This window comes from Pteropus medius, unplaced genomic scaffold (genome assembly GCF_902729225.1).
Source record: "Pteropus medius unplaced genomic scaffold, Ma_sr-lr_union100, whole genome shotgun sequence".
Classification (NCBI taxonomy): Eukaryota; Metazoa; Chordata; class Mammalia; order Chiroptera; family Pteropodidae; genus Pteropus; species Pteropus medius.
This window is the reverse complement of record NW_024347790.1, coordinates 238,009-265,827: the sequence shown is the minus strand read 5'-3', so window position 1 is coordinate 265,827 and position 27,819 is coordinate 238,009. Positions and strand designations below refer to the sequence as shown.

Here is a 27,819-nt window from a genome sequence, read left to right as displayed (position 1 = left end):
AAAACGTATTGTTTTTAAAAAGTGAATAGAACCACATGAGCTGTAGAACAGCATCAAAAGATTTGACATTCATGCCACTGAAGTCCCAGAGATAAGTACTATGTGTGTTGACCACTACTGGAAATGTTAAAACACTGCCAAGTAATTTTCTTCAACACTAGCTGATATAGCATCAGCCTTTGATTTCATACCCAACAATTACCTAAGGACTGAGTCAATCTCAAATTAAATCCTGTGCCACTTGTTTTTGTAGAATGTATCTCAAAACATTTTGAAAATCCGAGTTTTCAAGAATGTTTTCTAAATAAATCAAATCTCCATTGTAAAGGTGAAAATGTAAGTCGATACATAGGTTTTTGCAGATGAATATTAAGTCCTACACATAAACCTTCATTCAGCTCAACATAATATTTTTATCACAGGTTCTCAATGGAGAGCTCAATTTGAACTTTGTGTTACCAGTCCCTGAACGTACTTTTTCAAAATGGTTGTTTAAAGTTGACTTGTAAAAACAGATGTGTCCATTCACATTTTTAGGAAATTTAAGCCCCAACTCCTCTATCAAGTTATAGCATCAGAAACTCACTTACTTAAGCCACAGAAATCTCTTCAAAAATTACATTTGATGGTATGTCTTTAGTTTTTAGTCAAAGGTTGATAAAAGGGCCATGTGAAGAATATTTGCATTTTCTGCGAAACTGCTAAAAGTATAAAGAGATTGTCCATTATACAAATTTCACGATACAAATTCCAAAAGACAATTTCTCTCTCCTGATAAACGAGGATGAGCACTTTGGTCTGATAATAAAAACTATAGTTCAGTGATGCCTTCAGCCACGGCGGCGTATTAGAATCGCCAGCTTTTATAGCTCTGTGTTCAGGCCCTCCTCTGGACTGGCATAGTCAGAACCCTGGGGAATGGGACTCAAGACATCAATGGTTTTTAAAATATTCTCTAGGGGATTCCAATATACGCCTGGAAGTGAGACTCCCTGCTATACTTTACCATTTTACCCTCTCGAAAATATCTTGACTTCTAAGAAATTCAAAGCTAATTTCCTTATAATACTTAGCCAAGAGTGTTATATTGTTCATTCTTCATCCTCTGTGGTTTATTATTTTCTATTTGCCTTTTTAATTGTCATTAAACCATTTGGGGAAGCAGATAGAGAATAAACCCTAATTTTTTAAAAAGGTAATTTATGATTTCACGGAAATCATTTAAAACCTTTTTTGTTTTAAAAACTCTAGTCGTTCTTTGGATAACAGGTTCCACAAATTTATTTTCTGGTGTATGAAGTCATGCTAACTTTTAGATGTTCAAAAACTAATTTCCTTTGAGCTTTAAATGACGGGCCCCGGTTCTGTTGTTCTCGGATGTAGTAAATAAGTTCTGTATTAGTTTTCCACTACTATGCAAAAAATTGCCACAAATTAATGGCTTAAAACAAGACATGGTAGTTATATCTCACAGTTTCTGAAAGTCAGAAGTGTGGGCTTACCTCGCTTCTCCGCCCAGGGCCTTGGGAGGATGACATCCAGGTGTTGGCTGGGCTGGGTTCCCAAATGCAAGCCTCACTTGAGAAGAATCAGCTTCCAAGTGGCTGCCATGGCTCTAAAATTCACGGTAGCTTGTATCCTCCAAGCAAGTAGTGGACACAGGGGTCCTGCTGCTCCCACTCTCACTTTGGGGTGACTGACACCTCTTTCTAAAGGACTCGCCTGACTGCAAACACAGCCTCCCAGGTGCAGATGTTCCTCTGCTTCGTGTGTGGGTGTTGTGTTTGTGTGTTGGTCATGTTTTGTGAGGATAGCCTAGCATTTAGTAACCAATGCAGCAGGCCACCTCACGCAACCTACAGTGAAGTCGGATTCCGTTAACTAGGTATCTGACCACGTAAGGCTTAATTAGAGTATCCTCTCTAAATTCATGAATTTAATTTACCCATACCTTTACTTCATAAATTAGTCTGCTTGGGCTGCTGTAACAAAACGCCACAGACTGGGGGGCTTAAACAATGGAAATTAATTTTCTCACAGTTCTGGTGGCTGGAAATCCGAGATCGAGGTGTCAGCAGGGCTGGTTCCTTCTGAGGTCTCGCTCCTTGGCACCAGATGTGTCTTCACATGGTTTTTCCTGTGTGTTCAAATTTCCTCTTCTTACAAGGAAATTGGATAGATCGGATTAGGGTTCACCCTAACGGCCTCATTTCAACTTAATCATCTCTCTAAAGGCCCTATCTCCAAATTCAGACCCACTCTGAGGTACTGGGGGTTAAGGTATCAACATATGAATTTTGAAGGAATACAATTCAGCTCATAATACTTCACTGCCTACTCACAGTCATTTGAAACATCCTTGAATCTATCTCCTTGTATTTTATATTTCATTATCTGTAGGTTACTAATCATTTAATTCTTTTGCTCCTGCCCTAAGGGAACTTGTAATATCAACTAAACACCAGAGACAGTTAAAAAATAATACAAGTAGGGAATTCACTGCTAGTTTGGACAAAGTGGACTGTAGTTGTCTAGAAGTTGAAAGATGAGGATCGAAGGCACAGTGGCTGTAGTGGTCCAGCAGAGCCTCCTGAGCAGGACTGGTTTGCAGACACTTGTATGAGGCCTAATGTTTCAATAGTTGTTCTAAACTCTAGTGGTACTTGAGAATTAGCTGGGGGAATCTAAAAATACCGAGGCCCCAGAAATTTCAGCTTAATTGATCTAGCTGGGTGCTTTCCATTGGTGTTTAGAAGGAATGATTCTCTCTCTCTCTCTCCTTCCTTCTCTCCCTCTCTCTCTCTCTTTCGGTGGTGAGAATGTGCAACCAAGGCTGAGAAACACTGGTTTAAATAGATAGACAACAGAAAGGAGAACATTCCAGGGAAGGAGAAAGGGAGGATGATGTGAGCAGAGGTATGAAAGTAAGACTAACATGATATATTTGAAGGACAACGAGACAACTTACCTGCCCAGAGCTGTAGATACGTTTGGGAGTAGTGGGAAATAGGTTTACATGGTTCAGAGTGACATTACTATGAGGCTTCCTGTGTACAGACAGGAGGTAGGTGGAATCTAAGTTAATGAGCTCAGCTAGTGATTATTACAGAAAAATAAGTGTAAGAGAATGAGGGTTTTGACAAGTGGTGGCTCTGGTACAGAAATGCAGGCATGGTGTCAGGGTCTGGAGGAAAGGACTCGTGGGACTTGCTAAGTGGATAAGTTGGTAGTGATATAAATACAGGAGGATATGAAAAAGGTTGTTAAAAATAATAATAAAAGAAAGAAAAAGAAAAAGGTTGAGTTGTAAATAGTTCCAAGGTTTCAAGGCTGATGCTTTGAGAATGTACAATTAACAAAACATTAATGAGTAAAATTCATTGTTGGTATAGAATAAAGAGCATGAATTTGACTAGATCATGAGCTGCTTCTATGAGATTTCAACTTTCTTAAGTCAGGGATAACACTTATTTATTCATATGTAGCATGACATCTTGTATGTAATGACGGCTCAATACACTTTGGTTGACTAGAGTTAAGTGAGGTAAAACTGGAACACCTAAGTAGACATCCAGGTATGAAACTGTACATGACAGAAAAGAGAAATGAACATCGAAGAGATGGGTAAGATTTGAGGCCTTGAGTGTGGCAGAACCCTCTGGGTGATGTTCTGGATCTCTAAGAAGGATAACATAATCATTGGTGAGAATCTTTGCAGAACATTCTCCAGCCAGCATCCTCTCTTCTGCACCGCCCGACCATGTGGAATGGACATGTTATTTCCTCACCCAGTATCGACTCCCTTTGCTGGTTCCTCAGTTTTCCTTTGGAGAACTTCCCCTCTCCCAGTGCATGTGGTCTTGTTGGGACTGTCGATCAAAGTGCCCTGCCCCACTCTGGCTGGGGTTTCGAACCACTATTTAAACTACAGGCAGGCCCTCCCTCATGCGTTACATTAAACCTGTCCTTGAGGCCTCACTGGACCTTCCATTGAATTTCTAGAGAACTACAGCTCCTGTTGTTCAAACTAGCAGTAATTGCCCCTTGACTTAAGCTGAGGGCCAGTCACACTCTCCCCTGGGATTCTGAGTTCTTGAGTTCTTGAACAGCAGTACAGAAGCCAGAATCTCTCTGGCTCACTACCCAGTGGATCTCTGGAATTGCTTGGGTCCCTGTCTTCTCCATGGCCTGCTTATCCAGCTTTGCTGCTAATTCCCTGAGGGACCTCATACCCTTTCAATACATCCTCTTCCCTGTAGTTCACCAGAGTTAGTTTCTGCCACTTGCAACTAAAGCTTCTTATTGGATCGACCACATTTCTTCCCATTATTCAAATTTTGCCACAGCTTTTTTTTTTTTTTTGCATGCAAGATCCACAAGTACGCGTATCACGCCCTGGAATTTTCATCTCTCCTTTTCTAAGTCTCATCCCAGGGATTCTCATTTCAATTTCAAAGAAAACTTCATGGCAACCAAGTGATGAGAAGGAGCCATCTGACACCTTCGCACCTTCATTTCTCATGGGTGACTTTTTTTTTTTTTTAAATAACAGAACTACAATGCCATTGGCATCACCAATATACATACAGGAGGCTCTGCTTCTCTTGTACGTGAAAGAAACAGATATAAATTCTGGCTGTGGAAGGCAGGGCTTCCATTGTGCCTCGAGATAAAGGCCTTTTACCAGACTGGAAACACACCCCTAAAAGCAATACTGTTATCTGGTATTTACGCAATACTTTTCGTCTACGATGCAATTTGTAGACATTAAAGAATAAACCATCAGTTCTTCCCACGAGAAAAAAATGTATAATGCTGGATATAATCCTGTCCTGTTCTTCAGACCTAAACAATGGACCCTGCATACAAACTGTGGCCGAACAAGATGCTATCTTATGAGGACAAAATGAGGAAAGGTGGCAGGACAAAAAAGAGTCAGAAAGAATGAGAAGACCTACCATTTATCTAGTGAATATTATGAGTCTGGGAGGGCAGTTTGGAGAAAACCCTTCGGGATTCTGGCCTGGCTCTGCGTCCATTTATCCTACATGATGACAGACTGAGAAGTTTCCACAGAGATTAGGTCACTCCCAGTCAACCTGAAGCTGAGGCATTGCATCTTTCAGTGCTTCGTCCTTTGTGGTACTGAGCCACTTCCTTATTCCACGCTCAGGTGTCGCCTGGCATACCAAAGCAAACCAATTTTAAATTAATATTTGTATGTGCGGGTACACATACACATGTGTATGTAACATCCGGGCTCTTTCTTGCCCTGTTGCTCCCCCTCCCCTTTCTTACTCGGGCCCAGGGGCTGGGGAGGGAGGGAGGTACTGAACCACGCCTATCAGTGATGCACAAAACTTGACTGGAAAGAATGAGATTAAGGAATGGCTTCCTCCTCCTGAAGAAATCATCCCATCAAAAGGGAGGCGAGCCTGCACCTGCCCAGAGAAATCGCTGGCTGAACTCCTTAGCAGACAGACACCCTGTGAACTGCAAATAAAAGCAGGCAGTGAAGGCAGGAGCCAAAGCCTTCAACAGCTTTGCACATCTCTTCTTTAAAGACCCCTGTATGTCAGGGTTTACTCGCTCACAAAGTAACCTTTTGTGGCAATTCTCTCAACCACAACCAATGACCGTGAACCAGTCAGGGAAATCCCATATAAAAAGTACAGCCCCGTCGACAAGCCCCCTTCTCTCACTTCTCAAATGTCACACTAGTATAGATGGAGCTGAGCGGCACTGTAGAAAACAGATATGCGACAAGCCACAGTTAGGGCTGCTCATGGGCTGGACAGGTATTTGCATAACGGGCCACAATGGGAGAATTATTTTTCCTTTTTACTATAGAAAGTCCTCTTCCTATAAACTCAATAAATTATATTAAACCGATTTTTAAAAATTCACTTTCCATACCTTATGTAAGCAACCGTAAATCAAGGCACATCTTTATTTACTGTTTGGCTGTTAACACGTATGTACCCACATGTTTTCTCAGACATTCTATATGTGCAGGTGTCCCTATGTCACCATGGGACTCTAACTCTCCTTAGGGTGAGGGGCTGCTGCCCCTACCAATCCACAGCTTTCAAACACTCAAACTAAAGCAATCGAAGAAGCAGGGAAAGGGAGGATCAAAGAGAAGAAATAGCAACCGAGGACTCAAAGACAAGTGGAAACTCTTTAGTGTGCAGGTCCTGAGCCAGCCACACAGATGCATCGCCATCGAACTGTGAGTGAAGGGCGAGAAGAAAGAGTGCCCGCCCGGCATCAACACACGAGCTCTCAGATTTTCAGTCCCCACCCCACAGGTTTGCAGTTCTCAATGTAATGAAAGTTGAGTGAGCTATTCAATCAGAATCTACATAGACCAAGAACACGAGGGCACTATGCCCAGCCCTGTGGTTTCACTATTGCTTTAGTAGAAGGGACCTTGTTAAACCAAAAGCTTAACTGAGGGCACACCATAAATATACACACGTGGAACCACGAGTATTATCACTAAACTGCAGAAAAAAGTCAAGAGCAGCATGTACACGTGCTCGGGCAGGGCTGTCTGCTTGGCTAGGGGAGGAACGGTGGGCCTCTCGGACTTCCACTGAGGAACGAAAGTGAACCAACCTGACCGAGTAGGTGGTGACTCAACAGTGAGAAAATCATTAACTCTTGCAATAGAACAATGAACTTAGTCTGTCCTAGGAGTAAGGGGTTCCAAGTCTTATTTTGTATGTTTCCAAATTTGTTCCTGTGCTTGGTATCTGGTTCACGAAAGTAGGAAGCACTTTATCAATGGTCTCCACTCGAAGTTTTTGAGAAGTCTGCATATATTTTACTTGTTGGGAAAAATTGAAAGGGCCACGGTTCAACTGGATATGATCTGTATGAATCTGCACATCAGGTTATTCTTCCGTTGTTTTGAAGTAGCATTTGGACTTAGACGTATTGGGTTTGAATCCCATGTCTGTTACTTATCTGGAGCAAATTAACTGAGCTGCAAATTCATCTTCTATAAAACGGGGGGAAATTACTGCTGGATTCACACAGCTATAGAACTAAAAAGTAGGTAAAGTATGTGAAGTATTTGGCATTCCCTACCCTAGAATGTTTTATTACCAAGTGGGTCATTTCTTGTGTCTCCTGAATGGACATTGTTTTTCAGTCCCCAATCTATTGCTTTAGTATAACTGTATTTGCAGCATTCTTATGTATTGTTCTACTTTTAAGTAAACGTTTACCCCCTTGCTGCTCTCTTCATGTCCCAAGTCAAGTGGAGTGGCCCTGGAAATGCACACCCTGCAACTTGGGTAGGAAGTGACAGTCTTGGGAAGCTGGGTGAATGCTGGTTCCATGACAGGCAATGCTGTGGTAGGGAAAGGGCTAGGTATGCAGGTAGGATGGAGACAGTAAACCCGTGTGAACTCTTCCAAACAGAGGGGAAGGCCAAAAGCAGAAAACATCACTGGATTCTCATAGAGAGATAGACAGCTCACAGAAGCCACGTGACAATCATGATGCAGCACAGTAAGAGCTTCTATTTACTGAGCATTTCTAGGAGGCCAGGGACTGCCCTACACTGACTTCTGGCAACAACCCCGTGAGGCAGGTGCTGCTGCCATCTACTTTATAGATTTGGAAACGGCGGGCACAAGAGATTCAATATCTTGCCCAGGTTCATGCTGTTAGCAGGTGACACAGCCAGCTCTAATCCAAGCAGGCTGGCTCTCGAATCCCCTTGGGTATCTTTGGGATATGCTGACATGCAGCAACAACCCAAAAGCATAATTTTCCACTTAAATGCAAAACAAACGAAACGCAAACAGAACTGCCTCCTCAGAAGTTATTATTCAAAATGATTTTTCAATGCATGGATGGCATGGCTCCCCAGGCAGCGGCCACAGCTGTCTGTGCATGCCTGGGGTTGAGACAGGGCTTGTCAGTGCTGGAGAATGGGGACGTGGAAGGAGGCGTCTGAAAGGCACGTGGAAAGCAGTCATAGAACATACTGAAGTTCTCTCTATATATATTTTTAGAGCAAGTGGGCAGAAGTAATCACGCAGTTGGAATTTATTCAGTTTAAGGGCTAGCACAAGTTCCATCATGAGTGCAGTGAGATGGGACATCGGCAACAGGTTTCTGATGATACGGTTCAGTTAAGGAAAGACAAGGGCTCATTAATAACCTTCCAGAGTAGTGATTCCATAACATGAATAAAAAGGGCAGGTTAACACATATAATTGAGTCTTGCATTATTCAACTTGTCGACCTTGAGAGTGGTGAGTTAATTCTGGTCATCCTGTTGTGGCAAGTGTTTTAGGGACTCATGCTAAGTTGCTTCTAAGTCAGAACACGTTCAGTGACGCTCCATCACATCTCACGCGGTCAAGACCGAGCACACACCAAGCACCGTGAGACAGCAAAGCGAGGACACCATTCTCGCTCGCTAAGTTCATAACTGGTATTATGGGGAATGAAACCTGTCCTACCATACTGACAGGCTTCCAGGTTTAAAGGAATAGTAATATCAATGTGCTATGAAAATCCTGGGGCAGAAGAGATTCTTTGGATAATTTCATGAGGAGCTTGCCACTTGAGCCAGGCCTTGAAGGCTGGCTTTCAAACAAGCGTAAGGTTGGGCTGGGGGTGAGTGGAGTGGGAGGGGTGGGGAGGCCAGCAAAATCGGGGAAAGATAAAGACAGCCTCGGCTCCCTCAGGTGGTCTAGGCTGGCTGGAGGACAGTGCATGCTGGTGAGAACGAAAGGAGGCATAAAGACAGGCTGGGGTGACGCTGCACGGGGCTCTGAATGCCCATCTGAAAAACCTGTACTTTAATTTGTAAGAAAGGAGAAACTTCTGCGAGGCTTTAAGCATTAGAATGACTGGAACTGTGCTCCGGAAAGACGACTGTCTTGGTGGTACAGAAACTAGATTAAGGTTTCTTGAAGCTGACACCTGAATTTTGGAAAAATTCTGAACCAGGTCTGATGAACAATAAGAAGTGTGGTATGGAATCATATATTACTTTTGGTCAAAAAACAAAACAAAACAAAACAAGGTACTGACAAAGTATTGAGGTACATGCTCCTTTGAGGCTTATAAATTGGATCTAATGAAACTTTGAAAAAGATTCAAGAAGGTTTTGAGTGGTGGCAGTATCACAAAAATAAGTCTATAGTCTTCTCTAAAGCACCCATTTTCAAGGATAACACCTGTTCCAGTGAACAACCAGTTTGTTCCATTTAAAAAAAATCAGAATTATTACTTACATCACACAGTACATTCTTGAAATAGGTCTGAGCATCCATCACCAGAACTAGCTTCTGTGAGTAAGATGTGACCTTCTTATCCAGCCTGTAATGGCTCTCGAGGTGTCAACTTGGCTAGGCTAAAGTCCCCAGTGATTCAGTCACACACTCATCTAGGTCCTGCTGAGAAGGGATTTTTGCAGATGTAATTTAAGTTCCTATCAATTAGCTTTATCCTGGTGGGCCTGACCTAATCAGTTGGAGGGCTTTGAAAGCAGGGCTGAGGCTTTCCTCAGGTGGACGAGAGCTCCAGACTCATGCCCAGGGAGTTCCAGCCTGCCATACACACTCTGGACTTACACATATCATCCCATTTTTACACACAAACACATACACACACACTCCCTCTATTTTAAGGAGATTATATATATCTATGTATGTATGTATTATATCTCATACTGGTTCTGCTTCTCTGGTTGAATTCTAACACATAGTTTACTTTGTTTATGAGAGCTGACAAATTATTCTATGAGGAGGATGTACGAGAAATGAATTAATTACAGAAACACCACTGTTAGTAATTGTATTTAAGATAAAATGAAATCTGTGTGCTTAACTCTTCTTGGGGGAACTATAAAATTGCTCCATTCTTACAACTGCAGAAGACTTGGCTTCTTATCTGACCTTACATAGCTTTAGCCCTGGGGGTTCTTAATTTGGGATCTATGATCCCCTGAAATTGTGTGTAAAATTTTTATGAGAACCCATAGCTTCCCCCAGATACTCAATGAAATCCATTTCCTCAAATTAAGAATCACTGTAGCCTATATTAAAAATGATTCTGCTAGTTATTCTCAAGTCCCAGTGATTGATTATACCTATGCTATGAATTGATAGTATACTGCCCAGCTGCTTGCTTGTTCCAAAATACTGCTGACATTACACAGATTTTTTTTTTCAAGAAGAGGGTCAGGCTACTTGTAATTAGTGAGAGAAATTCAGTTTAAGTCTTCACTTAATAAGTCCATAAATGCATGGTGAGACAATTCACCTAAGAACTCTACACATTAGATATGAGTCTCAAGTCAATAATACCAGTGATGCAGAAAATACAACTTGTCAGCTTAAGTTCATACTGAAGCTTTAACAAAATTAAATCATCAATTAGAGAATCCCAAAATAATTATATTGCTAAATATTAACTTCTGTTGTGTGAAGAGAGGTTGGTACTTTATAAATAAAAATCAGTAAGAACAATCAGTCTAAATTCACGTTAAGCACTCACATTAGGTCTTTAAACAAATTAAGATTACTACTCATAATATGTAAGAACAAGTTTTTCTTAGTCAGCTTCTTAGCTGTATCCCACAGTTGAACATAAAGCCACTTCTGTTTCCTTTCCTGATTTGCCACGCCTCTTCAGTCCACTGGTCCCATTCCACACAAGTTTTAATAGTTGGATTTCTCCCAGAAAAGCCTTGAGCCTTTTCTCATCCATTCTAGCAGTTTTAAATGTTAATGCATGCAAACTTGCCAATTTTCATTTCTAGCCCAAACTACCTTCTGAACTCTATCCAATTGTCTCTTGATGTCTTTATTGGGATAAGTCACTGGAATCTCAAATTCTTCACGCCCGAGACAAAAATCTTGATCTCTCTCCCTAATTGGTAGATCTTCCGGTCTTCCCCATTCTTAGAAAAACAGCATCACCTTCCACCCAGGTGCTCAATTCAGAAACCACGGCATCAGTCCTGATTCCTCCTTTTCCTTCATGCCCTACATCCTGTCATTGCTTCCTCTCAACTGTGTCTCCAACTGTGTCCACCTCACTTCACCTCAACGCCACCCTTGTAGTGGAAGCCACCACTGTCACTACTAGCATGCTCCTGACCTGCTTCCCACAAAGAAACCAGAGAAATACTTCAAAACTTGAAATGAGATTGTTTCTCCTTTGTTTAAATCTCTCAGGGGCTTCCTAAATCACTCGAGAATGAAATCCCAACATCTTACCAGGGGCAAAAGGCCCTGGTGCGATCCAGGACCTACCCATCTCCCCCACCACCCACAGTGGTCTTTGAGTTGCTGCCACTCTACGCAAGGCCCTTCCCACCTTAGGCCCGTCTTCCATGCCCACTCCTCTGTGGGATACTTGCCCCTCTCCACAGGGCTGGTTTCTTCTCATCCTCAGGTCTCAGCTTAACTATCGCCTCCTCAGAAGTTCCTTCTGTCATCAAAGGAGATGTCTGTATCCCTACTCCATTATTCTTTATTGTACACCGCTCATCAAAATTCCTATTTCTTTATTTACTATTTAGTACTATACTATGAAGTCTGTGAAGGCAAGGACATTCAGCACCTAATATTGTCCTAGAGCCAACAAATATTTGCTGAATAAATGAGTCACTCTGCAGCAACATTCTTACCTTAATGTTCCACTTCTGTTAGTTTTTCAAATAGTCTATATGTATTTAGAAGTGTTGTTTTATTTTGGTTTTCCTTGATCAAAAAAAAAAGACACATTTGAATACATTCTCTCTTCAGGTAATTAATGCCAGACTCATTGCCCGACCTCATAACACAGGGCTTTTAGCTACCTTATCAACCACGTAGTGGTTACTTGGTCCTATATCCCTGTGCCCCAAGCCTCTTCTTGATGTGCATACATAATATACCTGCCAGTGTGCAAGTGGTAAGTTTATCATTACTTATTTTCTTAGCATATTTGCTGAAACTGTTTTCTATGCGTCAATGCAACATAAACAATAACGTTCAAATAGAAATGTTTTCAAAACATCTAAAAATAGCTAAGTCGCCTCTCAAGATCAGTCTGGTTAATATAAACATGAACTGAATTAATCTTTCGAAGACAATTATTGCTTCACTTAATTTCTCTGTATTTAATATCTCTTACTCTATGTACAAATGTGTAAGATGGATTTGTACTTACTTTTAATTAAAAAGCAATCTTTCTTTAAAATTCTATTATTAAAATAATCATTTGTTCTGTTTGAAATTTATCTATTAAAAAATTAGGTTAAAAAACCTTATACTTCTAGTCTAGACTAGATCTTTTGTGGTCCCAATTCTGCCACAATCAAGATTTTGGACAAGTCTTAGCTCCTCCGGGCAGCAGTTTTCTCCTTTGTTAAAGAAAGAAGGAAGGAGCAAAGGAGGGAGGGAACGAGGGAGGATGAAAGGAAAAAGACATTGGGCTGAATGATCTCTCAAGTCTCTTTGCACTCAAATTTTGATTCTGTTAAGAAGACCTTGCCTGTAACACACAGAGGTCTGCAGACAGGAGGGTGGCAAAAGCTGCCATTGGGAGGGTGACAACGGCTGCCATTGTTGGCTGCTCATTATGTAAGATGCACTATATGCAAAGTTTTATGTGGTTATCTTATTTAACAGACAGATGAACTGATACTTATTATTCTCCTGCTTTAAAAGAAAGAAAACAAACTTAAACCCAAAAAACTCAGTCACATACTATTTCTTTTTTTCACAGATACTATCTTCAATTGCCAATGGCTTAGGAAAAATGTATGAACTCAGAAACTGCAAATCAAAATAAGACTTTTTAAAAGTATAACTTTTGGGCAAATTACGTGGTATTGGAGGCTCGTGCTACATGCCACTGCCGGCAGGACAAAGTGAACGTTTATCCTAACCTGTCGAAAATCACCAGCTGTAGTCCTCTCTTCAGAAGATAGGATTTCAGAACCAGGCAAAGGAATCACATAGGTATTCACTTTCTAAATTCAAGCACAAACCTGAAGTACCTCAAAGAAAGAACAGATAATGCCAATAAAATAAAAAGATAATTCAAAACTAAGTTTTAGACAGGCAAAAGTGATATTTGAATTTAGGAGAATTCTTCCTGCATATTATCCTATATTTAATATTAACATCAGGATAATCAAATAAAATTAAATATAGTACTAAGAAAACAATGTAAAAAAATCGCATTTTTTAAAGTAAAGTGAGAGTTGAACTCAACAATTTCCTCAGGAAAATCAATGCAAAAATTTAATGAGTTTTACATCACGAATTGTACTGTTTATGAAATATTTGCCAAATTTTGCTTGAGTCTTTTGATTATACATAGCCTGAATTTTTTCAATTGGTATCAAATACATTTCTTTTTTTTTTTTTGACTGGTAAAGTGCCATCTTGGTGAAGCCAGTTTCCAGAATTAAGCTTAAATCAACTCATAATGAAAAATCCCTCCATTATGAGCTAACAGCCATCTAAGAGCACCCATACCTCAAACAATTGGCTTCGGAAATGGCATTTGAGATACTGAATACAAAGATCACAATTCTATCTTTGTATTTTGTATTTAAAATACTAATATTAAGTGCTTATAACTGAGAAACCACATAAAAAGCTACAGAGCTTGAGGTATAACCAACAAAGAAATTGTTTCATCACCGTACATAACCTGCCTTCACTGTACAGAGATGGGAGCTTTCTCCACATCTTCCCATGGGGCTGTGCACATATGTGTCCTGTGCTGAGAAACATTCCTCCAACTAGCAAAGTATTCTGTGATATCACGTTAGAGAGATACCCTGGGAAACTGTAATGCCTGTTTCCTTCAAACTGTTCCATGATGTAAAATAACACGTAAAGTGCACTGAGCAGAGCATCTTGGATATAGTTAGTGCTGAGTCAAACAGATAGCAGCAGCAGCAGCAGCAGCAGCATCAATCGGGCCACTGAAGAATAATTACTAAATTGGTGGCCTAAACAGTGAATCTACCACCTCTCAATAATTCCAGTCTTGTTTAAAAAGGCCAAATTATAATTAAATCTGTGACTGTTTTACAAACATATATTAATAGGTGGTTGTAATATATTGAAATTTTCAAGGTTATTTCAGTTTGAGAATTCTGTATTCTTTTAGCTATACCCAAACTGAAACAACTGATAGATTATATGAAAATCCTCCAAGTAGGAAGAATATTTTTTATAGTAATATAATGTTCTATTTTTTTAATGGAAAAGGATTAGGGAAAAAAATCTATTTCTGTAAAACAAATATAATTTTGCCCATCTACCTTGTAAGTATAAAAATAGCACAAGAAATACAGATAAATCTAAATAGAGAGTCAAAAGAAAGATATTTCATAGAAAGTATTTTATCATCAGAACAGTACGGTTTCCTATGTTTAAGATCTATTTATTATGTTATTTTTACAAATAGCAAAGTCCCTCCGTTTTTTCCCAGCTTAATATACGCGAATATAGAAAGCTATTGGTTTCCACACTGCCCGCCCCACCTCCACCCGACTGGGTCAACAGAGTTGCAGACCATGGACACCTCCTGAAGGACGCGGTCTACTCCTCAACCCAGTCTTGAGCTCTGGCATGCCAGTCAGTCATCCTCTTGTTGATTTCTCTTCTGTCAAAGGAAACCAAAACTACATTAAAATAGCTCATTCTAATTGGAATATCTGTTCAGCCAACACTACTTTTTCAGTCAACAAATATTTTCTAGAGGTCTTGGCAAAAGACGTGGGTGAAAATTATCATGGAAAAACATGCCTGAACTCATTCACTGAACCAGTTTATCACTTTGGCTCCACGGCACATTATCCTCAGGTATTTGAATATTTTCTACTCTGTGCCACAAGTACAAACATTCCTACCCAGAAACACACACAAATACAATAATTCACTTTCCCCCTTGAGTAACCACAGCAGAGATCTGATCTCTTCTTAGTCTTATAATAGCACACATTCATTCTTCAAAATTAGAACTATGAAAATTAGTCAAAAAGCGTGCACATCATAAAAGCATTTTCCTGACACTGTAATAAGTAAATTATTCCTTCAGCTCACATTACATACTTCATTACAAAATGATCTAATTAACTCAGTAATCCTGCTCCCTTAGTTCACAATAATCAAATAAAAGCACAGGTAGTATAAGACTAAAAGGAAATATTAAAGAGTTAATTTAAAAACAAAGATGACTAGCATACTAAGCACACACAGACTTTACCAGTTTAAGAAAATCAATGAGTTTGTGAGCATCTTCCCCAGTAGAGAGGTCCACGAAGTCCTTGGGCAGTCGGTAACTCAGATAGGGACTGGGCTGGACTGTGACCTCGCTGTTTGTGCAACGGAAAGCTGGAGAATCCTTTACAAAGAAACAAAAGGGATATTCTTTGAGAAATATTTTTTAAAGTCTATTTTCTAAACTGAAAAAGATCTATGTTCCCTTCTGTACTAAGTAAGGAAGAAAATAAGACTTAAATAAAAGGCATTTAAAAAATATTTTAAAAAATATTTTAAAATATTAAAAAATATTTCTACATATTCACTAGGACATAAATATAAGTATCTGAAAACAGTGTCCTCAAGGAGAGCTGGATCAATCCCTAAATGCCACTGGTGTGCAGCCCCCACGTGCTGCAAGCGAGTCAGGAATCTCCTTAGTCCCGGACTGGGCCAGAGGCCAAGGCTGCTTATCTCTGGCCTCGAGCGATCTCATACAGGCCAAATGCTTTATACGTATTATCCTTCCTTCAGGTGCACAGCTAGGAAACACTGCCTTAGAGAATCAAGTCCATGGTGAGGGCAAGCGAGTGCTTGGGATTCCTAACACTTCCTCGCTTCTCTCACGTCACTTAAGGATCTCTCTCATCTCCTATGTAAAACTGCATATTCGAGCATCACATTGAACAAGTCTTCACATTCTTCAATGTACAGGCGACCCTTGAATGGCAGGGGTTAGCAGCACTGGCCTCCTGCGCGGTTGAAAGTCCTCGTGAAACTACAGCTGACCCTCGGTATACATAGGTCCCAACCACAGAGCTGACCCTCGAACAATGCCGGCTTGAACTGTGTGGGTCAACTGGGAAAAAAATCTGCATAGTAGTGGACCTGCACAGTTCAAACCCATGTTCACGGGTCAGCTGTACTTGCTTAGAGCCTACATATAATGTTAACATGTTGCCTTGTACCAAAAAAGATTTCAGAGACAGAGGGCTTGGGTTTGGACTTTATGGGTGGCAGATATCTAGGTGAGGGATGGATGGGGTCCAGCAGATGGAAACAGAAGGGAAATCTGAACAGAACAGGACCTAGAAAGCAGGCCATATCTTGTGAAAGACAGACCGATCATCTGACAAATATTTATGAAACACCTACTTTGTGCTGGACCCTGTTCTAGGTATGGGAGGTAAAGTGGTAAACAGGACAGGCAGACAACAAAGAAGCAAACAAAGAGATTAACAAGATCATTTCAGACAGTAAAAGATGTAATAAAGACAAAAGAGCAGGGTGCTCTAAGAGGAGAGTGGGGCAGACTCCTTTAGAGGGGCGGTTAGGTGAGAGCTTGCTAAGGAGGGGAGGCGGCACTGAGAGCTGGAGAGTGTGACGAGAGCAGCTGGTGCGGTCTGGGCAAAGGCGGCCTCGAAGGCAGTGCGGGAACCGGCGCAGAGGTGCACAGGCAGGCAGGGCTCCGCGGCCTCGACAAACAGCCGGCCCGCGTGCAGTGGAAGACGGGTGGGGCTGCCGTCGGGTAAATGGCAGTCAGTTTCTGTTTCCCTCTGCCACCCCCAACCTCCGATATAATGCTGTTTAGATTAAGAGGAAAGAAAGGATTTGGATCATAGAGTGACCCTTGTACAAACTGTTTCTATCCAGTAACCGTGTCCCTCATATTTCAAAATAACTCTGTGTTGAATAATTTACATTCTTCGCCTTGACACTCAGATGGTCCACAACTGTAAGATAACAGCAGAAGTAAAATTCCCTCACTCACTAATTCCAAGAACATTAAGTGGGCCTGGCAATGTGCTAAGCCCTGCGGATGCATGGAAAACAAGAGATGCTACCCTGTGCTCAGAAGCTTGCAGTCTAAGGGAGGACACATGCAAGTCAACAGGCAGGCACCACACAGCAGGACAAGTGCCTCAACAGGGAGAAAAGTGAACCTGAGTCAGGCCTAAAAAACGGGGCCAAAGAGGGCCCAGGACAGAGTCATGATGAAGAGAAATATTGCAGAGATGGACAAAAGGAAAGGAGTTCACCCTGAAGGCAAGGCGGCCAGAAAGCCAGGGATAAAGCGCGTGTCATGGAAGCCAAGGCAAAAGGCTCTATAAGAACAGGGTAACGCCTTCACCGAGCCAACCGGCTAAGTGAGAGCAGGGCGGCACGCTGTCCGCTGGAATTAGCAATGGGTCAGGGGAGCCCCTGCCAAGAGCGGGAGTGGCAGGGACCGGGGCTAAATGGCCACGGCCTGAGGAGTGACAGGTGAGAAGCAGCAGGCAGCAAGGCCAGGTGACCATATAAGGAAGCCGCTGTGACGCTATACAACGATGCAGCAGGCACAACAAAGCAAGTTACGTGACAGCACGAGGGAAACGAGTATGATCCCACTTATGTAAAAATGTGTGCTGGCTGTATCCATACAAAATTTGCCTGGACAAGTATTAACTCAAGTAGCCAGGATGGCTATTTCTAGGTGGTAAGATTTCCAGGCGTGCCTCTTTCCAATTGTTTAATTTTTTTCAATAACCATGTAAAAATAAAACTTTTTTAAAAAGTATAAAACTCTCATAAGATAACACTAAATATTATGAAACACTCAGGATATATAAGTTCATATGTAGTATGATCTCATTTATTTAAAAAGGTTTCCATATATGCAGAAAGGCATGTATTAAAATACGAGCAGTAGGTCTTCAAGGTGGTAGGATAATGGGTGATTTTAGAATTTCCTTTAAAAATGAGCACGTATTACTTTCATAGGTGGGAAAACCTTTACAAAGTTGTTGAAGATTTTGTTTTTAAGAGGGCAGATATCTAAACATGGTTAACTACTGAGAGGTAGGAGTTGGTAGACAGGAAGAGACAAGCTTGGAGGTTCGATGACAACAGAACTGAGTGAATTGTTGCCAGTGGATTCTCTTTTCCTCGAAAGAAGAAAGTGAAATCTTTTTTGGAAAGAAGAAAAGGATGGAGGGTCCGAGGAGCGTAGTGGATAGGTGTGAAATAGCCACTGTGGATGATGGGCAGAAAGCTAACGCGGGAAACAAGACACTGTAAAATAAGGGTCTACTTAAAATTGGGGTCATGACTGTGAAGAGACCCCAGTCTGCGTCTGGGCAAGTCCACTCTACTGGTGTCAGCAGCCCGGGGCTAGGATCGAAATAAGCAGACATGGGAATTGACCCTTGGTCAAGAGTCTTCTAGGTGGGCAGAGCAGAGGAGCCAAGAAAAAAAATATCAGTTGACCATTATTTCTTTATGTAAAGCTAAATGGATGAATCTCCATTTCGCCCCTTTTCTGCTCACCTCTACAGACACGAATCTGTTAGTAAATCTGTGTTAGTCTGCACTGCCCATGGGTACCAGTCACTGCCTATCCAAGCACCCAGATAACTGGCAATTATTGAGGGGATTAGAAGGCTTCCCTCATGTCTTTTAAACCATCTTACCTGCTCCAGAGCATCTCCTTCACTAAAATCACCTTTTAAGTTTCTTCCAGATATCAGTTCTTCCCAAGTGAAGAGCAAAGAGTCTGTTACTTCACCAAATGGATTAAAATCGATGAGCCACACCTTCCCCTGGAAGACAAAAAGAAAAATTAATAAACACAGAATAAAAACAAACATTTAAACTCTATACTCTGTCTTATCAGAAAGATCTTCCTATCATTTTACCTAAAAGATAATCTTAAAAAAACATTGTAATTTATTTCAAAAAATAGTTTTACTCCAGGTTCCACTGGAAAAAGAGCGACCTACACAAGTCAAGTGTCATAGCCTTATCTAAAGGTAAGGTTACCTGTGAATGCAGAGAAGGGACCTAGGAAAAAAAGCCTGACAAAGACATATGTTCTAGGTCCTGCTTCAAACCACATGAGAATTTAAAGCCAAAAATCAAAGCAAGAAAAAGGAAAATCATAACAAGTTACACCACGGTAGCATTACTGGAACGCTTTCAAGGGTGTCTTTGATTATCTTTTGTGATTATTTTTACCCTGCAGAGGCAGGAAAGAGCCAGAAGTTCTGGAGAGCACCATTCCTCACCCCTGAGAGGCTGTTGCTGCAAAGGGTGCATTTTTTTAAATGTAATACGTTTGTCTATATGTTAGAGCTTACTAGCACACGAAGGAGAGATCTAAAACCACCATCAACCTTTAAAATAAACTTCTATCTCCTACTCTGAGAGTGGAGGAGGGCAATGTGACAGGCTCCGGGCTCAGAGAGAGAATCCTTCTGATGGCTCAGACTGAGTTTGGTTAGAGTCGGGGGCATCTCAGGATAAAGTGATGGAGCTCTGACGTTACAGAGCTGGGGAATCTGTGAAATCCCGCCAAAACACTAAAGCCAACAGATGACCACAGAGACAGATGTAACATTTAGCAACTACGTGCTTCCTTTAAACTTTTATCTTTGCTCCTCATGATTTTTCTCATTGAAACATTCATATATAATTGCACCATTTTGTTGTTAATAACTAAGTTTTTCTGTAAATGTGCAGTAATCATGTCTTGATGAGATGTGCGTGTGCAAAGTCGCATATGCCTAAAGAACTAGGCCACAGAGCCAGTGTGACTAATACCTAGCACTGTTTCTCATCTGGTTAAATGAAAATTTTAAGGAAGATGAAATATCTTATTAAGACTTACTTCCAACATCAGAAACACCTAGTAAGTGACAAAGAACCATTTTAAGAAGTTTGCATCACACACTATTTCAGCAAGTTTATTTTATATAATCCCCAAGAGAGATCTTATAGCTCTCTCTTGCCACTTGACTTGGTTCCTTACATCAGCTTGGCATCCACCTGAATATTCTTTGACTATATGAAACAACGTCAATCATCAACTAACTTCTTGGTGTGATGTCAGCTTTGCTTCCAGGGTGATTACTAAGATGTCTTTGACATAATGAATGTTATTTTAATAAAACAGGAATTTTATAGTCCCCCAAACCCTTTCTACTTAATTTTTAAAACCAGTAAAACTATCTCATTATTAAAAGAAAAAAAGTTATTGCACCTGTTAATATAGAAATATTAAGTACTATAAACTAAAAATATGGCATACTGCCAAAAAAATTGAAAAACAAAAATAGTTCACCACTGTTCAGACTAATAGCCGGCAGAGTTTGTTCTATAGTTCAGATGCCATCCTCTAAGAGAAAAATAAAACCAGCTGTACTCAGGCATAAAACTATCAAGATGAGGATTTTTATAGCTATAACATGTGACATCTCAAGCACAAAACATCCTGAGAAATTCTGCTTTTAGGCAATCCATCAGATAAGAAAGGCCCAGTAACCTTCCTGCAATCTACCAGCTGACCACCCCTCACCCGCCAAATAAATCTCTATGTACCAGACACTGTGAGGGAATTGGGGCCTAAAAGCTAGCAACATAGAATCTATTCCTTCAAAGACCTCAGCCCAGAACAGGATGTGTGTGCGAGCATGCACGCACACGCACACACACACACCCAAAAAAGAGAAACAAAAACCATCTAACAATTACAGTACGGAGGGGCAAATGCTTCAATAGAGGTGAGAGCAGGGTATTCCAAGACTCTAGAACATAAGAAGTACCTAAACCTGTATGGTGAAGCTGGAAAAGCTACCCAAAGTAATGGAATTTGAAGATATCAGTGATGATCTGGGAGGAAAAGCTGACCATTTCAGGGAAAACAACAAGAACAGGTGTGACGGCCATGAGATGGCAGCCCACTCTGCGAAGAGGTAGTTTTCTAGAGAGTACTATACCTGAGGGCCCGAGAATGTGGTGGGCTAAGGGAACTTCAAAAGCCTCCTGTTCCAGACAGGATGAAATTCAGGTTAAAATAACTCCTTTAAATGTATAAATGAGATTACAAGAAAGAAAGGGGATCCCAGGAGACAGAAATGAGGAGGAACCTGTGAAACAGAAAAAGGCATATAAGCTGATGCAGTGGGAACCCCTGGGTGGTCTTCCTCCCGGGCACCTGAGGGCAGGGTTTATTGTGCACACAGGGCCAGGAGCCTGGCCGTGAGGAAGGGAGCCAGAACGAAGACGAGACCTTCCGAGGGCGGCTGCCTCAGTAAAGGGAGTATGAGAAAAAGCTCCTAACGACTGGACTAGGAGACAAGGAAGCGTGTCATTCTGTGACTGGGGATTGAGGAACATGGAAGAAGCAAATGAAAAATTTGAAACAGAATCTTTGGGATTCCCACAAATAAAAATATCGAGCTCACTAAGGATGAACTCATGGTAAGATAGACTGGTTTACAAAACCAAAAAGAAATAATCAACATGAATGAGTCTGCAAATACAACAGCCAGGGGTTAAAGCCCCAAGAACTGAGGAAAATCATCATCAATATGAAAGTTAACATAAAATAAAGATGTCAGTGTTAAGACAACTGGGTAAAAATCTAGAAAAAGATGAAGTTAAATCCATATCGCATACCAGGACAAATGCCGAACAGATCAAAGATTTAAATGTAAAATAATAAATCATAAAAGACCTAGAAAGAAAAATGGGAAGGTATTTTTTTAATTATGACTCAAATTCATAAGTCATAAAAGAAATAATATATTTGATCTTCAAAGCAAAAGACTAATAAACTAGGGTAATCCCAAAAGCTAAATCTCTACAATATATTAAGAGCTCCTATATTTTGAAAGAAAATAAGACCAAAAATAGGAAAGATATGAAGCAACAGTTCACAGAAATGAATTTTTAGTACATGAAAAGATCAACTGAATCCTCACTGATAATACAAAAAATAGAAAGTTAAATTATAGTGAAACATCATTTTTCATCTACCAAAACAACAAAAAAGCTCAAGAAAGTTTGCCCATATACTCTGTTGACAAGCATTGAGGAAACATCCAGGTACACTGCTGGTGGGATTAAATGGCATAGCTTCTACAAAGGATAAACTGCAATATGTATCAAAATCAAAATGCATTTAGCCTTTAAGGCTAGCAATCCCACTTCTAGGAATTTATCCTGTAGATATACTTGCACAGCACACATATGAAACAACAAGTACATGGGATGTTCACCACAGCACAGTCTGCAAAAGACGAGAAACAATTTATGTGTTCATTGATGGAGAAGTTGCTAAACAAAGTATACAGTGTACCCACATAACAAAAACACTATGCCATTTTAAGAAGTTGAAAAGCTCTCTAAGATACTTTGCTTTAAAAAAAAAAATGCAAAAAAAAAAAAAGCGAGGTGCAGAATGTATATCATATACTAACTTGTGTAAGAAAGGTAGAAAAAAATAAGTATATCGCTTGTTTTCGTATCAAGAAATACTGGAAGGATGTATAAGAAACTAATAAAAGTAAACCTGAAGGAGAGCAGAGGGTCAGGGGTAAGAGCAAGACTTTCCATGTACATTTTCACACTGGTTTAACTTTTGAACAATGTAAATGTATTACCAATTAAAAACTTAAAAATAACTGCGTAGATTTGCACAGCAGTGTTTTTGCCAGGGGCAAGAGTGCAGGGAGGATCACAAGGGACTTTCAGGGAGTGATGGAGTAGTTCCACACCACCAATTTAGTGGTTACACAACTGGATGTGTTGTCAAAACTCATAGAACTATAGGCTAAAAAGGATGAATTTTACTCTATGTAAATTATATCGCAAAAAATCTAAGCAAAAAAAAAAAAAATCAGTGGTTTTTAAATGACTGAAAATATAAAGAAATCAAAACCCTAAGATACAAGATACTATGAAAATAAGGATAGGCAGATTTGAAAATTAACCAAACAGAACCCATAGAAATGAAAAAATACAGCCAAAACAATTTAAAGCTTAGTGAATAGGTTAAACATAGCAGATTAGACATAGCTAAAAGAGAACTAGTAAACTGGAAAATATATCTGAGAAAATTACACAACATAATACAGAGACAGAAGTGGAAAATGAGAAGTCAAGAGACATGAGGATAAAGTGAGTAGCTCTAACATACCTGTAAATAGAGTTCCCAAAGCAAAAAGACTTGAAAAGATAGCTAAGAATTCTCCATAATTAATAAAGAGAATGAATTCTTAGACCTAGACAACATGACCCAAGAAAAGAGAAGAGAAGAAAAGAAGACAAACAATAACAGAACAGTGTCTTCAAAATGCTGAGGCAACAGAACTGGTCAACTAAAGATTCTATACCCAGTTAAGCCTGTCATCAAGCATGAGGCTAAACAGAAGCTTTTCCAGCCAAGGGCTGAGAGAACTTACTATAAAAGGATGTACTGCTAGAGGAACTGGATCCACAAAGCAGTGAGAGGCAAGAAGCAGTGGTGAGCTAAGAAACTGGACAGCAAGAAATTGTGATTAATTGGGGAGTATAAACACAAAGTGGAACTAAAAATCAGAAATCACATGGAAAACAAACTGGGGGCTGGGAATCAGTATTCAAAGGCCCTGGTATTTTGAAGGAGCCACAGAAAGTGAAACTTCAAAGCTTATTAAATACCCACATTAAGATTTAATGGTGTCTATGGCCATGCCACCCTGAACAAGCCCGATCTCGTCTGATCTTGGAAGCTAAGCAGGGTCAGGCCTGGTTAGTACTTGGATGAGAGACCACCTAGGAAAACCAGGTGCTATAGGCGTAAAAAATAAGGGATTGTAAGCTGACAAGGTCCTTGCAATCTGTGAGGTCAACCAAGGGTTGCCTTGCCTAAAACATAATAATAATAAAAAAAGATTTAATGGTAACTACCAAAATAATAAAAATAAAACATAAAACTTTAAAATTATTGGGGTGGGGTGGGGGGAGGAACGAGAGAATAAAGAAAAACCAGTAATGTAAAAGAAGAAAAAAAGCATACAAAAGCAAAGCAAATTGAAACTCAGAATGGTGGAAAACATTAAATATCAAATATAATAAATACAAACTATATGGTTAAATCAGAAATTGTCAGTGATTAAAAAAACAAAACCAGTAATATGCTACTTCAAAGATACACACACACCTAAAACCTAACAGCTAAGAAGAAAAAAACTGAAAAAGATAAATTCTAAGACCAAAAGAAAACTGTACCAACACTATCCATTTGAGATGAAATGTACTTTAATGCCAAAAGCATTATTAGAGACAGAGAGGGGGTCACTGCCAGAGGTTGACAATTCACTGGGGAAACAGAATCATGATGAACTATAGCACTGGTGGAAAGACATAACCTCAGAGTATAACACAAAGACAGACAGAATTAGAAAGCAGATGTTAACATAACCCTATTCAGTAATTGATAAGTAAACAAAAAGATAGAAAAGACATAGATTTTTTTTTAAGGTTTTAAAGTTTTTAAAAAGATTTTTATATGGAAAAGATTAAACACATACAAAAGTAGACAAAATAGTATGAAAAACCCCATGTATTCAACATGCAATTTCAATAGTTATCTTGTTGATCTCCATGGTCAACTTTGTTTTACCTATATCGCACCCATTCCCTCCAAATCTGTATTATTTTGAAGGTATTCTCAGACATCATTTCATTCATAAGATATAGAAGATTTTAACAAGATTATTAATGAGCTTAATCGAACAAACATTTGCAGAATACTTGATGCACAGAAATTATGCTTTTCTTTTTCAATCTCACACAGATCAGTTATAAAAAAGTGATCAAGTTGCAAAGCCAATCTCAACATTATCAAAGAGTCAAGATCAGACATATTCAGTCTATAAAGCAATAATAATAGCAAAACAGTAACCATAACCAAAAAGAATGCATAAGGGTGGACCAGAACAAGTTTTCAAGTATCTAAGGCAAGTATTCTAAATTCTACTGATGCATTAGCATCACTTAAGGAGCTTCATACAGTACATATTCCCAGGCCTCGGCCCACAACTACTGAATGGGTGGGCCATCGCTTTATATATATGACATTAGAATATATCAACACTGAGTCAACTTGCCAGCCTTAGTAAGAAAGAACAAACATCGAAATGTTGCCAAGCCCAAATACATTTAGTCATTTCATAAATGCTATGTAAGAGACCACCATAAAAGGAGTTAGGTTTCTCTAAGAACAGTCCTAAAATTATATATTTGAGAAAGCGCCTAAGAAATGGTCCTCCATATATCACCAACTAAATGCAAATGAGTTTTACATAATAGTTTAAATCTCTTCTCAGAAACTGTCAGGGTGTTTATACTAGCATGTTACTTACTTTAAAAACATGCAACGACTTTCAGCTGTGGAAGATCACAGCCGTGATTATGCATACATCCAACTTCACTTAAGATGTGCAGACCTGGACATTTGCCAGGGAACTGTTATGAGACCCTAGCAAATTCTAAATTTTCAAATGCTATTAAATATAATTGCATTAAAATATAATTGCTTCAGTTTTAATATATGTAAAATGGGAACCAATAATACATACCTCACAGGGGCATATGGATTAAATGAGATACTGAATTAAATGAGAATAAAGCTTTTCTGAGCTGCACATTCAGGGCAAAGGGTGAGGTCCACTAACTGCTTTGCTCCAGCTTATTACGAAGCCAGTTCCCTGCAGTGTTTCAGTCTTCAAGATAAGCTCTTCGAGATGGGGAGACGGTCTTGTTGAAAGCTTCTTGTGAGGAGCATGGCATCTCACACACCACAGGCTCTCTACAGACACTGGCTGCCTGAGTGCTGAGATGTGGCCAGCGTCTGCGCGTCAGAAGCAGAGCAGTGACTAGAGCCCTGGGCTTCTGTCCATCGGCTCGGGTTTCTATCCATTCCATTACACCAGCTTCCCATCCTTCTTCTAAGATTTGTTTCCACTAAGTTGAAACTGGGCTAAGTAACATCCCTCTTGTTCACCAAATCTCAATTTACAACTAACTCCTCTTTCTAATCCTTAATAGATACGTCGGCCTTGCAGTCAGAGAGGTGAAAACTGAGATAGTGATATCTTTTAGCTTAACAGAGGTAAACAAACAGTTAACAGTTATTTAGAGACATGACCAATAGGGCCAAATCCTTTTGTCCAAAAAAATGATTAAAAGGTATCACAAGCATCATTACAATGAGGCCGATGGGATGAGAAATATGTGGGTAACATTTGGGAACATATGGGCCACGAATGTGGAAAACACACCTGCTGTCTTCTTAACATTTAAGTCGATGAGCACTAATCACGGGACGTGCAGTGACCCAAATTTCTTTGAAAACGCTCCATGTCTTGAGAGTAAAATCTCTGCAGTAGGATTTATTAAGTCGGGTTTTTGCTTGCTTTTTCATTGTTTTCATCACTTTTAAGATTTAAAGAATAAATATATACTACTCTAATCCTCATCTTCAGCTTAAAGATAAAAGTGACTTGAATGATGCTAAGCATCTTTTAGTTGACTAAAAATAATTATTTAAATATCAAGTGACAAATTCCTGGCCACATTTAAGTGTGCAAACTGAACGAGTTTAAGCAGGCCCAGACCCTGAAAAAAGTGGGAAGTAGGACATAAGGCAGCCATTGGCCATCTGCTAAATTAATGATCCCTAAACTTGTGATACATCATTATTAAAGATATTATACCTCCTAATGTTGAGTATATTTTAATGGTACATTCCTGACCATGGAATTTCAAACACTTGAGCTGGTTTGAGAAAATATTTTTTGAGCATTGGGCCCTTTACATACATAATGGCTATGTATTCTACTTCATACCAGCCCTGATTTTAAAGCATAATCAAATACAGTTTCTACTTACCCTACTGTCTCTATATATATCGAATACAACTGTAAAAAAGAAAAAAAAACTCAAAGTTAATAACTCCTACTTTCATAATCTGAGCCTCTTCTTAAAAATTAAAATGCCTTTTATTATTAGTTATTCCAACAGCAGACTATAGTTGACCTTGAGTACTTCATGCCTCTAAATCTCAAAACTTCAGTCATAAAAAAGCATCTTGCAATGTTTTATTTATATAATTCCGTTTTCCTTTGTTCTGCCTTCATCCATTATCCCTTATATTTAAAAACTCAAACCAAACACTGAGATCATCTCACCAGTTCTCCATTATAAACAGGTTCAATGTACTAGGGAAAGAAGCACCAATCATTTATTTGATGGAGAATGAAATGAATAAAATGTGCAGCAGGAAATTTTATCAAGCTATGCTATGGCATGATTAAACTGTTGTTGTTGTTGTTGGTTGTTATTTTTAAATCAAATCTGCAAGTAGAAAAATTGTAAATCATAGCAGATATAATTTTAAGATGCATGAAAACTCTCTCATACATCATATAATTTCAATTCTTAAAAACAACTCACAAATGTTTTAATTGATGCTAACTTATCATTCAAATAAAAAATCTAGACTCTGGTAAATCAGTCATTCAGTTAATTTAATCCTAATAACAGAAGCATTTTGTCCTCTGTAAGCAGACATTTTAAAATGTATAACAAATTAACTAAAATGGCAGGAGGGAGAACTGTCTCAGTATTAAAAAGAGACTCTGATTAAAAAAGGTAAAATTAACATGTAAACTGTCAGCAATACCAAATAGTAACAGAGTAAAAATGGTTAAAATACTATTCCTTTTTTAAAATATGTACCACTGTGAAGTAAGATTCATTAACATTACAA

At 39.5% G+C, this 27,819-nt stretch overlaps 1 protein-coding gene, 1 long non-coding RNA gene and 1 pseudogene across 2 annotated transcripts in view; 1 reads left to right on the top strand and 2 right to left on the bottom strand.

Moving 5' to 3' along the window:
* Positions 1 to 4,347: 4,347 nt before the first annotated feature.
* LOC120614602 (uncharacterized) lies at positions 4,348 to 9,540 on the bottom strand. Its single transcript, XR_005656010.1, has 2 exons — positions 9,264 to 9,540; positions 4,348 to 5,180 (listed from the first exon to the last, which is right to left on the bottom strand). It is a non-coding gene; the product is annotated as an uncharacterized LOC120614602 (long non-coding RNA).
* A 4,827-nt stretch (positions 9,541 to 14,367) lies between these two features.
* Positions 14,368 to 27,819, bottom strand: part of CDC123 (cell division cycle 123) — a 45,199-nt gene continuing 31,747 nt past the window's right edge. Inside the window, exons 10-13 of the mRNA XM_039877386.1 lie at positions 26,940 to 26,968; positions 18,695 to 18,823; positions 15,250 to 15,387; positions 14,368 to 14,646 (exon numbers count right to left, since the gene is read on the bottom strand). Of these exons, the coding sequence (XP_039733320.1) occupies positions 14,620 to 14,646; positions 15,250 to 15,387; positions 18,695 to 18,823; positions 26,940 to 26,968 (323 nt within the window). The 3' untranslated portion in view covers positions 14,368 to 14,619. The remainder of the gene's footprint in view (positions 14,647 to 15,249; positions 15,388 to 18,694; positions 18,824 to 26,939; positions 26,969 to 27,819) is intronic.
* Positions 23,726 to 23,844, top strand: LOC120614780 (uncharacterized; annotated as a pseudogene).